The sequence below is a fragment of the Centrocercus urophasianus genome, unplaced genomic scaffold, assembly GCF_019232065.1.
Source record: "Centrocercus urophasianus isolate 14NV4802_14NV808 unplaced genomic scaffold, USGS_Curo_1.0 seq_26, whole genome shotgun sequence".
NCBI lineage: Eukaryota > Metazoa > Chordata > Aves > Galliformes > Phasianidae > Centrocercus > Centrocercus urophasianus.
This window is the reverse complement of record NW_024884822.1, coordinates 11930234-11946018: the sequence shown is the minus strand read 5'-3', so window position 1 is coordinate 11946018 and position 15785 is coordinate 11930234. Positions and strand designations below refer to the sequence as shown.

The 15785-nt window shown below is 44.5% G+C and overlaps 1 protein-coding gene across 2 annotated transcripts in view; it reads right to left on the bottom strand.

Moving 5' to 3' along the window:
• The window catches only part of RASGEF1C (RasGEF domain family member 1C), a 71392-nt gene that overhangs the window by 24443 nt on the left and 31164 nt on the right, over window positions 1–15785 (bottom strand). For both annotated transcript variants that reach the window (XM_042826300.1, XM_042826301.1), the window contains exons 2-4: window positions 7260–7442; window positions 5641–5763; window positions 2952–3089 (exon numbers count right to left, since the gene is read on the bottom strand). In XM_042826300.1, the coding sequence (XP_042682234.1) occupies window positions 2952–3089; window positions 5641–5763; window positions 7260–7436 (438 nt within the window). In that variant the 5' untranslated portion in view covers window positions 7437–7442. The remainder of the gene's footprint in view (window positions 1–2951; window positions 3090–5640; window positions 5764–7259; window positions 7443–15785) is intronic.

Here is a 15785-nt window from a genome sequence, read left to right as displayed (position 1 = left end):
CAGCAGAAAACCCAGTTCTCTTTCAGAAATGAGACTGGATAAGGAATCTTTGCCCACTGAATTCTTCACTGTTGGGTGAAAAGCTAAAAAGCAGAATAGTTTGAAATGCACTGATGTTTAGTGGATCTCTCAACAAACAGTCATCAAAAGATCTACTTTCATAGGGAACATGGCACAAAAAGATAGATACAGACAGACAACAGTAACCAAAGGACTGAGAAACACAAACAGATAGCAGAATGAAATGAGAGACAGATAATAAAAATAATTCATAGAATAAAGTTCTTGAGGAGACTCACCTAGAAACCTTACTGTACGTTGGAGGAGAGAAAAATTAAGCCTGCTTTTGTCGCTTTAAAAGCATTTCCTGCTTTCTTTAAATTATGTTCACTAATTGAAAACAATATTGTTCATTACCTTCAGTGTGCTGATAATTACCTTACCACAAAGTGACCCCCCATTGTACAGGAGCTGCATGCTGGACTCTTATCATCTATTTCACTGCGTTGCCACATTAACAGTCAAAAGAAGCATACTTCTGTTTAATATTAAAAGCAAATGTTTCATTCTTAACTGGGAAAGTTTCTCTGAAGATGGCAGGCATCAGCAGGTGGCTTAGGAGCTCAAATTTTAATTAAAATTTCTAACTCTAAATGCAAATCACAGCACTTACCAAGAAATGCTTCTCAGCATGGACACCTTTATAAGCACATCACAGAGCCGCTGGAAAGTGGACTCTACAAAGGACAGAAGCATACACTGCAGGGGAAAATCCTGCATTAACCTACATGGACTAGATGACCTCACAAATCTTTCAAGCTTTAATTTCTGTGGTCCACAATGGGAACAACTTTTTTGCAAACATCTGATGGGTATGAGCACTCTTTCGTGCTGCTCCTTAAAAAAAAGAAAAGAAATTTATATCTGCAGGATATGAGCTGCTCCTTAAATTAATTATTGATTTTGCTCAGGCATAATCACTTGTAATTATGGGTCTAGTAGTATTTGTAAAACAGTGATCTGAAGCCAGTCCAGTCAGAGGTCCACCAAAGCACCCACGAACATCAGCATGTAGCTATGCACCTTCCAGAGCAAAGGTGTGCAGCGTTGGTCCAAGTTAGGCAAATAAAAGCCTGCTTTGTACGCAGAAGGCTGATCTTACCCTGGAAAAGAAAGCTCTTTTCCAGAGCAGCAACTTAACATGAAGCAGGTGCCTTTAAAAGGGTTTTCTCTGTTCCCATAAGGGCCCTGCTGACTGCCCTATGGGCTGCTTCCCTCTTTTCAGCATACAGAACTTGGGCAGGTCTGTACAGGTTTCTCTCACTTCAGATGCTGATGCCCTTTTTTGTGGCGGCTGGCTGAAACAAGTTCATTGCCAGGGAGAGTTTGAACTGCTCTAATCAATGAAGCCGAGGTCACCATGGCCTCTTCTGGCAGCCTTTTTTGTTTCCTCCACCTCCAGTGAAGCACCACACAACTTCCCCTTCCCATCCTCCATCCTTGCAGCCAGTCAGCAGAGCCGTGCCAGCCTACAGCCACCCAGAGCTGCCAGCCCAGCCCAAAAGCAGCTGTTTCCATTGCTCTCATGTTTCATGTGGGTAGGAGGCTTCAACTTCCTTTTCATTACACTGCAACTCTGCTAATTCCTTTTTTTTTGACTCTACGGGTGCTGTGCTTTTTGTCATACTGAAGTGCATACATCTGTGTCCTGAAACCAGGCCTTGGGGCAGCCCATGGAACTGAGTTCCCATGGTTAACCCAGACGTAATTAGAGCTCTATATGCTATTTGCTCTTATCCTTGTTATTTTCACAGACTTTGTGGTACTTTTAATGTTTCTGAATTAACCTATGGGTTTCACCCACCTGAGTTTACAAGCAGGTCTCCCAGATGTTCTGTTCCCCATGTCCTGCTCTGCCACACACACAGCTCGTTCATTTGAATAACAGGACCTACCATCTAAACTGAGTTTCTGCCCAGAGGGCCACACACTGCTGTCTTCTGCCACTTCTATGCTCCCAGAGAAGTTACATGTCCATAAATACGCTTTTTCTTTTTTTAAAGGTAAGAATGCTCCCTCGCTATCTCACAATATCAGCAAAACAGACTGGATTCAACAGAAGCTGTCTTGGCCCATAGATCACATGGACTTTGATGGGGATCCCAATGGCACCAGTCTGCCATTCTGTGTCTACCTGCCTTCTGTCTGCGTGCCAGCTCTACAGCATCAACCAGCTCAAGCACAGCGTCTGTGAACTCTCTCACAAAAGGCAGGAATGTGTAAACCAAACCCGTTTGATTCACTAATGAAAAAGATGGCAAAATGCAAAGATTGTTTTACAAGTTACCAGACTGAAGACACGAAAGGTAACAAAAAGGACAAAAACACCCCGTGGTGATTCCACTTTTACAACCACTCATTTTCTTAGAGATAGAAAGCCTTTATCAGGTTCCTTCAAGCCAATAATAGTATTTTTCTAGCCCTACAACATCACTTGATGACTGCCTGCTTCTTCCTCTCTCACACACTACCTCAAACACCCTGAAGTGCTCCCTCAGCCATTGCTTGTGCAGGGTGGTTGCTCTCGAGTCATGATACTTCATTCTTCTTATAGATGGTAACTTGGGAGATCACACCACTCTTGCTGTTTGAACTCTAACCACACTTTCGGTGCATGCTATGTCTCAGATCTTCTATCATTGAGATGGGAATAGTTTTCTTTTAGAAACAAAGGTGCAGAAGATGGGTTCTGCTGATCACTGTGATGTATCCCCATGTCACTGCCACAAGAGAGACGTGGTTTTCAGCAAAGCTACTAGAGGTTTTAACCATTAGGGGAGAACAAAACGGATTTTCCAGAGAAAGTGGAAAACATCAGAAGGAAAAGGAAGAACCAAGTGGGAAACTGCAGTTAACACTTTCACACGATGCCCCCCATCAGACATCCTCACCTCATCACATGGGGCTATCCTGTGAATCATGTCTTTCAGGTGGCCGATCATCCGCTCTTCCTGAAAGTCATACGGGAATGTTTCCGTCCACTCCGTCAGCAACTGCAAGATTTTGGGTCCAAATTTTCTGATCCGTGCCTGAAGTGAAACCCAGAATAAAGCACAGGGATTGAAACGTGTTTAGTCATTGAAGTTCCAGCATTTTTATGAATGTGGGGCCAGATTTTCAAAGAAGGCACTTACAGTTGCACCTACAAAATCTGCACACATGCAAACAAATAGTGCAGTGCACAAATGACACATTTTGGCATGCAAAAATACCAGCACGTAGATGCATACACAGCTATCTGTTTTACATGCAGATTGAAGTATTCTGCACATGCAATTGGTCTGTTTGTGCCTGGCTGGACATTTTGTTGGTGCAACCTTTGTACCTTTTTTAAAAACAACAGGCTCTTCTGATGATTTGAACCATGTGTTCTTCCTTGATCACAACCCTCCTGTGCTTTCATCCACTAGTAAAAAAAAAAAAACAAAACCAAAAACCTGACCGTAGTTTATTTCTTGACCAACAAAGTGGTGAATCTTGTTTCTTTTTCTGTCTGGATGAAAAAAAAACACCTCAGTGACCAGTGGCAGACAAAACACGAGGAAGAACTGATGGACACACCAGCATTTCATCAGCTTTACCTGAACTGGTGGTAACACTGCTCTTCTCCAACACAAGCTTAAGGTCGTGATAAGACAAGGACACTCACTCACATAACACACAGCTGGTGCCCACTTTGCTTTTGGTGTGTTTTATCTGAGGATGCAGCAGCAAGAATAGTTAGGATGATACAGGGCAAGGAGGGAAATGTGGGGCACAGCACAACTGGTGCCTTAATATTATCTCAACAGACAGCCAGTGCAGCTGCTTCCAAAGCTTTCATCCTCTGTTATCCCAGAAGAAGGGAAAAGGAAACTGCATTAAACAAGAAACTGCACTTTTATTTACAGAAAACACAGAGCAAAACAAACAGCCTTCTTCTGCATCCTACGTACTGTAGCTAAAGTATACCCTATAATCAGTGAAAATTATACTCTTGAGTCTCTGCTTTTCAACCAAGGTGGTTGAAATGCGTATTTCAGCTTTCCACCAACAACAGGTTTCAATGAACCACATCTCTAAATATAACTGCTGTCAGCTAGCATTAAGCTCACTCTCAAAGACCAGCAGGTGGCTGCTAAAGGGAAAGCTTTATTGGAAACTGCAAAGATCTGGGGAGACATTTGCTCCAGCTGTACAAACTGCTATTCTGAACTGAAGGAGAGGACGTTGTGCAAGTCACAGGACATGGCTCAGGGGATGGGAGGTCACTAGTGTGCAAAGTTTCGAGGTCAGGCCCACTCCCAGTGACATAAAATCAGCTGTGTCCCACCACCTGCACATTACTGCAGGGATTCCAAAATGCAGATTCACTTCAGGCAGACTGGGAGTTCTTCGTAATACTTCTAATTTCTTGAAATGAGCAGCAAAACTCTGGAATATTCACATTTTCATCCTCCTAAATTTGTATCTCAGAGTGTCATCACAGAACAGAATCAATCACGCCTCAAAAAAAATTGTCTTGGATGCTGCACCTCACACAGATAGTTCTAACTTGCACTGTATGTGCAGCCTACATGCTAGACTTCCATGTTGTCTGGCTGGTTGTACCATGTAGTGAAGGCAGAGATCCTGTTACTCATGCCAACAGTTCCCTGGGTGAAACAAGCACACATTCAGATATCAGTAAAGGGGCATTCTGATGTCATTGTGTTTCAGTGCTGGGAAGGCTGATCCTGAAAATCATTCCAGAATTCTAGGTTCTTTTTTGGAAAATTGCAACCAATGCACATTCTTCTCCCTTCCACTGCACTCAAGATGCAGCTCCTGTTCCAGGTATTGTACTGGAGAGGTCTCCATCAATGCACTGAGGAGAGCTCAGATGGAATCTGCTGCTGAATGGGATCCAGTGGCATCCATGTGCACCACAGCGCCTGCAGGACTGCCAGAGGATACACGTCTGCTGTCGTACACAGTACCAGTCTGCACAGTCACTTGGGCAAAACAGGAGGACTGTGACACACTAACAGCTTGGATTTGCTCATTCTGTTAGCTCGTCATAGCCTCACCACTGCTTCAACTCGTTCCTGGTGTGCCAGACAGTGCTGCTCTGCAGCACGGCTGTGCAGACAATCTGTCAGTGCTGGCAGTGAGGGATTAGTGGGAAGCTGCATGCTGTTATGTGGTGTTCACAGTGACAGGTAAGGCCAAGGGGAACTGTTACGTTCTGTACCAGAAGTAAGAAAGAGAAAGGGCAGATGCATTAAGTAAAATGGGGGAGACAGCATTGTGCTGACATCTGCAATTGACAGCGTGTGAGGTTTACATCCTACCTCCTTGCAACCCACAGGCTTCATCAAAGCCTTAAAGAAGTTAAGAAGGAAAGTCACCTGGGAAGACTGAAATGGGGAAAAGGGAAATCAGAAGAAGATCTGAAGTGACTGGTGCCTGGAGCACTGCTCTTGGACATGGATACTAAGATGCCTCAATGTCAAGATCTCAGCAACAACCATCATTATAAGAAAGTCTCATTCGATTCAAAAGAAGGCAAAGCCACACACTGGATCACCAGACTCTGCCTGTTGAAAATGATGAACTAACCTTGTCCAGCACAGGGTCGTCCAGCCGCTGCTGCTCAATGCACTTGTGACAAACTCGGGACAAAAGCTCGTGGGGTTCAATGAAGAGTCTGGAACTCAGCAGGAATGTAAAGATATAGGCTTTCTGTGGGAGAGAAACAAGAAGACCTACTACAAACCATACGTTCTGTGGTTGTATTTCCACTGGAACTGATAGGACACAGCTGAGTGTCCAAAAGGCAGGAGGATTCCTGGCCCTTGAAATGGAACTGGTTACAATGAGTCAGGAAGCAGCAGCATCTTCTACCTCCATGGCAAAGGTGGCCCAGGTACTGGAGACAGCACCACCAGGAATGCACAGAGAGCAGTGAATACTCAGTGTGTAGACTCAGGCTTCCCTTTGCTGTACTGGGTTGTGAGCTCAGAAACCCTGGGGTCAGTCACATCTCGTTTCTGCCCTGGAGTCTCACCCTGCCTCCATAAGGGAACACTGAATTTATTCGGCTGCTACTCCACATTTCTACCAGTCTAACTATGCCATATGCAGCCTTCCATCTGAAAGCTGAGGGGAGCAGGCCTGTTGGATAAATCCTTGGACTATTTAAAGTATTCCTGCAGTGAAATTAAAATACATGCATGAATCTTCAGAAATCTGCTTCCCATCCCCTCCTGGTGCCTGGATTATCTTCTTTCCCCCAGACCCAGCCATGCTCCTGAGCAGCGGGTGTAATATTTCATATCACACACTGCTTAATGAAAATCTCACAGCCTAATCTGCCCATTACCTATTTTATTGCCTTTCTGTTCTCTTATAATTAACATGCTTCTTTATTACTTATTTTTAGCTGATCAGAAATTGAGCTGTGGGTAATTTAAAACATGCTGTCTGCTCTGCATTGATAACTTTAGTAGACCTCTAAACTGCCTAGAAGTCAATGCTACTCTGCTGCTTTGAGATACAAGCCTTTCCACGGAGACATATTAGCACTTGAAAGTCTTGCAGTGAAACTCTGTTCTATTCCACTGAGTACGTGCAGAATCCGGTGAAGTCAATGGCTTTCAGGACCATAAACCTGCTTCCACTACAGATCCTCACATTAGTGGTGAAGAAACACTGAGTATTCACTGACGGAGTGACGATCAGGATCTGCGTCCTATCGTCCAGCGACTGCAAAGTCACTGTGAGCATGAGCATAACCCTTCGTTTGTTATGAGGCCATCAGAAGCAGCGTTTCTGTTATCACTGAGGAAATGCTTTGTATCTACAGTGACACCTGGACAACTTGAACAGCTACTGAAATTCAACTGAATGCCCATTCAGACTTGATTTCTTTTTTTGCTTCATCTAACCCTCCCTGGGATGCACTTTTGAAGTTCTCTTGACAAATCGCTATTTCATCGTCACCATGCATTTTTTTTCTCCACTTTGTTTTCTTATTTAAAGGTAGCATCAAACTCTGGGATCTACTTTTTCAAGGAAACAAACCCAGAATGGTGAAACAGCATTCAAAGCAGTGCATTAATTTACCCAGCTTTTAAATTACACCTCTTAATTCAAAATCAAACACATCGGCACTTTTGCATAAAGCACTATCTCAATGCATCAAAATTAAACTGTTTATTATACTGTGAATTGCTTACCTCAGGGTAGTAATCAGTGGTAGGGATGAGATGCTGGATTAGAGCATCCAGAGATGCTGAGGTAAGGTTTCCATCCTGGAAGATAAGCCCTCCTTGTTCATCTTCTTTAGAAGTATGTAGATGAGGGCTGAAGCTACATGGGGTAAACATACTGGTAGAACTCAGCGTTTGGGGCATACCTTCCTGCAACACAGAGAAGCTCACGTCAGGCAAAGATCCATCAGATTCATAGCCACATCTGTAGTCTGGCTGTTTGGAAAATCAGAAGCCACTAATGAGAGTTTCCTTCGCAAAGTTAACATCATCCCTTCATTGCATCTTCTTTTAGAGTTGTCATTAGTGGATTACACTTGCGGTGGGAAATACAGAGGAAAATGGGCCATTTTGGTTTGTATCTTTGATGATGATGGTGGCTGCTCTGGGCTCCCACTCCAGTCAAGGGCTCTATGCCAACTCCTCTTTCTGCCACCAGCCCCACACAAGAGAGATGAGGCACTTGAGACTTGGACTTGGGAGGTTCTCAAGGAGAGCAAAGCTGAGCTGCTGCTTCTATCCTCCACCCTTCTGAGAATGAGGCAGGGAGGACTTAGGGTGAGAGAGGGAGGGAAGAGGGGTGCCACCCCAGGAGAGCCATCAGAGTGGGCGAGGGGCAGCAGCAGGAGCAGATGTCAAATGGAGGAGGATGGAAAAATGGGAAGAGTTGGAGGGCGCAGAGAATGCGCGATCTGATCAAGAGCTTAAAGAGCAAAGGAAAGAGAAATGAGGAAAAGGGAGAAGGCAGACACCTACACTGTTTTTGGAGCCTGAATTTAGTCAGCCCTAGATCTACACTTAGGTACTAAATATACTTCAGAAAGATCCTGAGCACTCACCGACTTCACAAGAGCTGCAGAGTCCTCAGTACCTTTGGAAAGGAGGCTGAGCAAGCTCTGAGCATGCAGCCCACTTCAAGCTTGCTATATTTCAGTTCCTCAGCTTGTATTCTAGGCTGTATTTCTGTTCTGTAGCTTACAATCAGCTTCAGGTGTTTCCTCCGTTGAGCAAAGCTGGGTTTTGGTTTGCTTTTTTTTTTTTTGAGGTGGTGAAGCAGGACAGATCTCACCCTGAGGGTTTGAAAGCATCTCCAGTTGTCTCCAAAATGCCCCCTAAGAAACAGCTCTGCTCTCAACTAGAGGCTGGGTATGGGACAGGATAGGGACTGGGAAAAGGACAGTGCACTCACACTCCCAGGTCAGCAAATGTATCATCTTGAACAAGGGTCTTTAACACACACGGCCTCTGAAGCCTGACAATTTGCTTGAGCCTTGAGGAGAATGGGCTGCAAGCAGGCAGGGTGAGAAACTCTGGGAGATACTGGGAGCTTCACAGTGCTGTGGGAAGCTGGGCTGTATGGGCAAAACTCATGACTTCATCCTCCTAGGGAGCATCTTCTGCAGGCTGGGAGCACGGGCTGCCTCCAGGCTTTGCAACTGTGCAAACAGGAGCCAAAAGAGTCAAAACCAACCAATTCCTGCCTCGACTGAAAGGCAAAATAGATCTCAGGGATTTTAGTTGAAAGATCAGAATATCTAAATGGCATTCCAGCTAGAACGGAAGTCAAAGTGTTTAGTTTTAATAAACATGCAGATGTGCCAGTAAATAAGGCTTTAAGAATAAGCAATTGCTGCTTTTTGTACACATCTCAGACTTTGTGTAGTAAATGGCAAAGACTGCCAAATCCCATTTGTTACTTCTAACATGCGCTATGTACATCTTGTTTCTATGGCAATAATCCCAACAAAGATTACGAGTCCATATAGATCAAGAAATAAATCTCACAGACATATTGCTGTCTAGATGAGGGAAAGCAAAAGTTAGAACAGCTGTGAACTTACAGGACACATGCAGGCTTTGGTGTAAAACAGAACTCAGTGATTTATTCTGTGCAATCCCTCACTGTCAGCACCATTTTGTATTATCAAATCAAAACGTGTCTAAACAGGATATTGCCTGAACTTCTACATCTCATTACATGAGAAATCTTGCTGAAATACATGGTAATACTTCTTAAAAGTTTGCTTGTTTGTTTTTTTAAACAAACTGAATAAAACCAGCTGTACACATAGTGCTGAGACATCCTCCTTGGGTACTGTCAAGAAATTAAGTTTGACTTTTTACCATTAAGTTCCTGATCTGATCTACAGTTTTCAGGCAAGGCCAGCAGGCCAGCATCAGATCTGTTTTGATCTGAGCTGTTGCCTGGCTGCCACCTCACTTGCCACTGCAGGGAATAATGCTTCTGCCATCAATGATGTGCATTTGTTGCAGACCTGAAGGTTTTAATGTCACGTCATTTTGCTCACTGGGGGGTTTGGAAGGAGCAGAGATGCCCTGCCAACAGCACACAGGCTCTACTGGCAGTGACAATGGCAGTGAAATACCATGTGTACCTTGGAGGACCAGTCTGATAAATGGTGCTTTGGAGGGAGCACTGTTGGAGGGGTCTTAGTGAAGGGCAGAGCTCCATGCCCTGCCTTGCAAAATGACGGATGGCCCAGGTGGTTGCACACTTACAGCATTCAAACCAACCCTGTGCTCTACAGGACTGACACCTGGAGCTGTGAAAACCACCTCCAAACTGCTTTAAAGAGCAGGTAAAAAAAAACAAACCAACCCAAACAATACCTCCCAAAAAGGGAATGGAACCTGCTTCTGGGATGAGTCTCCATTCTACAGGTGCCCCCAGCTGGGAGGAGGCAGGATGTGTAGCTCTTTCCTCGCCTACAGAAAAGCAAGACTGTAACATGGAAAAAAGCAGGCTGGACCCTACAAAGAGGCAACAAAATAGGCAGAACTGATTTTGCATTTATTTTACCAAAAAGGCAATGGCCACCTGCAGTGGCACAGCGTAACCCCAGCTCCATGCAGGCAGTGCTGAGCAAGAACCAGCACACAAATACCCTGGTTGCCTGCTGGGTCACTTTGCAACAAAGCGCCCTGGTCACTGTCCCTGATGCTGAGGCTGTTTTTGGCCAGGAGACTCTGGTCAGGAAATGCTGCAGCTTAGGCATAACTTGTTCAGCTGTGGCTGATTTGGATAACAGAAGTTGGGTTTGTTGGCAGCGATCCTACCCGCTGCAAAGGAAATGCACTGCTGTGGTGTCACGATAATAACTGAAATGGGGAATCTTCCTTTGCATTTTTATTGCCCTCTGCTCTTTTCTGCTGCTCTTCTTTCTCGCCTTTCATTATCCTTAGCTTTTACTGGCTATTACAGAGTGCTTTTTCTATACGTTCTTATTAACATATTCCACACTTTCTTAAGATTGAAAAAAAAAAAAAAACAACTAAGAAATAATGATAATATAATGCTTTATAATCTTTCCTTCACTGTCCAGGACAGCTCAGTGATGAAAACAAGTAATTAATAGACACTTCTCGCTGCAAATCTTACAAAACCTTTATGGACTTGATTCACTGAGCCAGAACACAGAACCAAACAATCACCAATATTTGGGACAGAAGCCACCCACAAACCCTGCACTCATCTACATCTGCAAGTGCCTTAAATCTTTGGAAAGCCAGTGCCCAAACCTGGAAAACTGAAGAGGACATGGCTCAGAGAAAGGGCTGCTAACCACACGGCAGCGGGGCCCACCAGCCTGCTGGCAGCCTGTCTCCTCTCCCACTGATGTTTCTCCAGGCTCAAACGTAGGCTGCAGCAAGTGGTCCAACGTGCTAAAGGAGCTGAGATGAAAGCATCCCACCAGCACTGCCCTGCCTGCTGTTACACCACCCCTGCAGCAACTACAGTTAATGCTTACGTGGACACAAAACGTCCCGGAAATATTTAATGTGTTTTTTAGTGGCTTTGATGTGATAAGTGTTTCATCCTTTTATCAAAAACTTAATCACAGTGTTTACTTTTGATCTACATTTCATCTCTGCCTTCCATCTGCTCTGCTTCTCTCAAGGGAAACAAGAGCTGGTGCCATGTGACAAACAGAGTGGGGCTGCGGATGTATCTTCCTACCCGCTTAACTTCCAGATTAACAAAATAAATAAAACTCTTCCCACTCCAAGGATGAAAGGCACGAGCTTCTGAAGATCCCTCACCAGAATTACAGGAGTTGGAGAGGATGGTAAGGGAAGGTGTGGAGTTGGGGTGCCCACCTGTGCCATCATGGAAGCTTCAGACCATAACGGAGCAGAAGCTCTGGACACAATTCACTGCTCTGTGAGCACAGGCAAGGAGCTTACCCAGAGTGCGGGGGACCCAAGGTCATGAATAACCTGGCAAGGCACAGACTTGAATATCCCTAAGTTAGGGATTTTATTATTTAAAAAATTATCATTTAATGATTTATTACCTAAAATAGATAAAGCTGTTCCCAATACAGGGATGAAAGGCACAAGCTTCTGAAGATCACCAGAATTATACAGGAGTTGGAAAGGATGGTAAGGGAAAGCATGGAGAGGGAAGTAGAAGAAAGAGGAGAGAGAGAACTCTGATGTTACAAAAAGAAAACCATTGCACAGTAATTGCTTCCAGTTGTCAAGACTGTGGTTGTAAATGTTTTTTTCAGCTAGAGTACCTGGCATTAACAAACTCATAATGTACTTGGTGCTGATGTAATTAGAAAACTGGTAGGAGATGTAACTTTACCTTCTCAACAGTTCATAAAACATTCAATTTACAGCCCATGAATTTGTTAGATTGCAGAAAACTCAACCTGTCAATCCCAATACCATTGGAAATGGTTAAATGAGCAATAAATTGAAGCCACGCAACTTACAAACACAAAAGAATCAGCAAAGAAAAGAACCGTGGGATGGGAAAGGTGGGGAAAAAAAACACTTAACTGCAATATTCTCCAAACTCAATAACAATGATTACATTTAGGCACAGGCTGGCTCCCTCTCCTTTCCTATTTATTCCTTGCATCACTGAAGCACTTCACTGAGATTCACATCAATGAGATTGCAAGAGCAGCAAGTGAATTTACGAGCTTCGGTTTCTGGGTATCTAATGAGACGCAACACACAGAGGTGTGTGGGGCAGCTCCAACCGAGCCGCAGCTTCCATAGGGCACTAAGGAAGCACATAAAGTACAAATCCTCCTAATCCTACTTTCAAGGGAAGACTCGCACCAAAATGACCTCTGCTGTAAAATGCAGACACAAACTTTCCAGTTTCCCCATAGCAAAGTGCTCTAACCAGAAAGACGCAAAGATTCCACAATTCAGCCCAGCACACGTGGCCCAGCAGTGATCAGGGCACACAGACAAAGCTTTTGGGGCTCCATCCTCTCCCTGCTGGCACCTGGACAAGTCAGGGAGCAAAGGCCCCGGGGCAGGTACAGGAAGCAGCCCGGCTCCATCATTTGCAGCAATGCTCCAAAACAGAAACACTGCCAGCACCGCTAGAGCTGGGCCTAATTTCATTCCCTGAAGGACATTGCAATGCGACAGAAAAAAGATACAAAAACCCACAGAAATCACTGCATCTTCCTTATTTGCTCTAAGCTGGAACAAGAGCTTTTATTTTCTGAAATAGGCACACCTCTGTTTTCAGAGCAGCCAACAGGAGAGGCACACACACACCTTCCAGCTCCATTTTTTCCATCGTGTCACTGAGTACAATCATAGTGACTCCTGCAATAGAGGCTTAAAAGCAACATCTTGCAGTCAAAATACTACAGCAGGAAAACAACCACGGTAACCAATTACCTGAAAATCTGACAGACGTGGCTCAGAAAGAGACCCAGTTTATAGGTAAGGAGGAGACATTAAATCAATTACCAGTACACCGCAAGGAAGAACAAGGTCACCTTGCTAAAGGAATATTTCTGTTTATGCTCATGTCCAAGTATTTTGTTCAATAGAGAAAAATGAAAACCTGATTATCATGAATTTGGTAGACTGGACTGAAACAGAATGTAAATCAGAAACGAGAAGATTTATGGCCAATTAAATTGAACTCCAATCAAAATCTCATTCAGGCAACAGTTCCCTGGGGGCTTCAATTTGTTAGTGCCACGTTTTTTTTAATACCTTTCTTTTTCATGTAACATCAGCAATAATAAAAGCCCTTCAATAACAAGCCGAGCAGCAAACACATTATTTATCTTAAAATGCCATCATTGCCTGGAATCAGAAAGCACTGAAAGCACGCACTGTAATCACTCAGGAACAACCCCCCATAAAACCACTGATGCAAAGCTTTTTTCTTAGTCTTGGAACAATTTCTCTTTTCATTAAATTGGTTCAAATCTGAAGTATTTCTCCTGAGTAAGAGCGACTTGGCACCAACCCTGGCACGAGACGGAACACGGGCTCTGATGTCTCAGGACGCCCGCACGGCTCAGACACTTTCCCAATATTATGACTGAAGTGCAGGGCCTGTGGCATATCTGTGCCTCATTACTATCAGATTCTCAGCAAAGGAGAACCCCATCAATGTATTCCAGATGCCCTTGACAGTATTCAAATGCATGTTGAAGGCGACAGTCTGGATTTCTCTCCCTTTAGGCAAGGCAATCCATTGTCTGCTCCAACCTGCTGTCTCTCCCCTCGTGCCTCCTGAGTTCCAGGCAAAACCCTTAGATACAAAGACTAAGAAAAGGATAATGAACTTAAATGGAGCAAGGAAAATGCGAGCGCTCAGAGCGGGACTGAGTCACTCTACTTTTTGTTATAAGGAGAATTGGAAAATTTGCCCAGAGTGAAGCCTGAGCTCAATCAGGCACGGACAGAGAGGGGAATCCCGGAACAAAACCATGCAGGCAGCAGTTCCCAGAAACCACTGACATCAACAGGAGCCTTCTGGCTCACTTCAGTCCTTGCTGATGGGCCACCACTGTGAGTGGCTGCAGATCAGCCCGCACATGGATCTCCTTGCTGAAACAGTAGGAGAGGTGAGGGGGTTATCTAGGGATAACCAGAGTTGTCAACCTGAGGGCTGTATGGTCTTGTAGGGCAGCCCGGGCTGTGACATCATCAAAATTCACACTTAGGAAAGAGAAGGCAGCTGTGTGGATTGTAAGACATAAACATGCAGGTGTACCATTGGGAGGACTTCAGATCTCCTCTTGAGGACAGCTACTACCACTCCAAACCTGGAAGAATCAAAGGCTTAAAAAAGCAGCGTGGTGAGTCCAGCTCCTGCAGCACTGATAGCTTTGCATGAGCAAAGATGCCTCTCCCCATCTAAATGAACACCGTCTCCATGGCACACTGTCAGAATTACAATAGAAAGCCCGTAAATAAAACAAATATGCAGACTTAAGTCCTCCTCTCATGACATCTTGGTGAGAACAAGCCTTGACAGGAATAAAAACCCTCCCACACTAAGCAAAGCGATTCTGTTCTTTATGCAGAAGGAAGAAGGAAAGCTGTATATCAAACAAATAATTACAAGAGCAGCTTTATCAGTCCCTGCTGATTGCTCTCGGCTCGGTTTGATGATTCTGCCAGCGCTCCGCAGGTTGTTCAGAGAGGTGCATGTCACAACATCTCACTCGCAGTTCTTTCATTTATTAGCACCTACTGCTACCTGTCTCCCAGTCAAAAATCTTTGCATACATTTAGAAATTGGTCTCCTGGAGCCTGTCAGGAAGGCTTAAAAACCTATAAATCAGTTTTTTTTTTTAATATACACGTACCTCCTCAGACAGACTCCGCATGCATACATGAATGCATAATGATGCACTTTGGGCATTACACATGCACGAGTATATATACATATAAAAATATATATACACACCACACATATAAAAGCATATACACTTTTATATAAGCACACTCCACCACAGTACATAACTACAGCAATTCCAGACCTTCCCCATCACAGCTCTAGTTTGGGTAGGGCTGTGACTTTTTATTTCCTCCCAGATCTGCTAAAACATGGAAGAGGGTCCAAACTTCTTCACAATGTTGGTGCTTCATGAAAAGCATGTAAGGCCTGCCAGCAGCTCTGATGACACATGAATACAGGATTTCACCTACCGCCTGGGAAGAGACACAGAGTGCAAGGGCTGCACAGCACAGCCAGCACCAGCTATAGAATTTGCTTTTATCATTCCAGCAGCCCCAGAGAACTGCAGACTGATCAGCTGGCTCTCGTACTGTAAGAGCAGCATATGGACGCGTCTCCCTAAAAGAAACGAGCTTGTGAGCTTCTAGATATCCCCTTCTGGAGCACCATCTGCACCCGCTGCCATGGCACGACCAGGGCAGCCAGGCACATGCCAGTTCTGGCACCCGCCAGCGCCCGAGGAAGCAGCAACACGCTCTGCAGCTGTCCCCAGATCTAAGCATCTTCACACTGGATACGCTCAGCCCACGCAAATTCAGCCTCCATTTCGGCAGCCAAAAAGCCTTCTACCCACAGATCTTCTCAGGTTGGATTAAGTATTAAAAAAAAAAAACCAAAGGCTGCACTGATATTTAGGATAACACAGCAAGACTGTAGCTGGAAAATAAACCCCTCAGCTTCAGAGAAAGGGCATTTTAGCTTTAACCCACACACCTCAGGTGAGGGTGCTC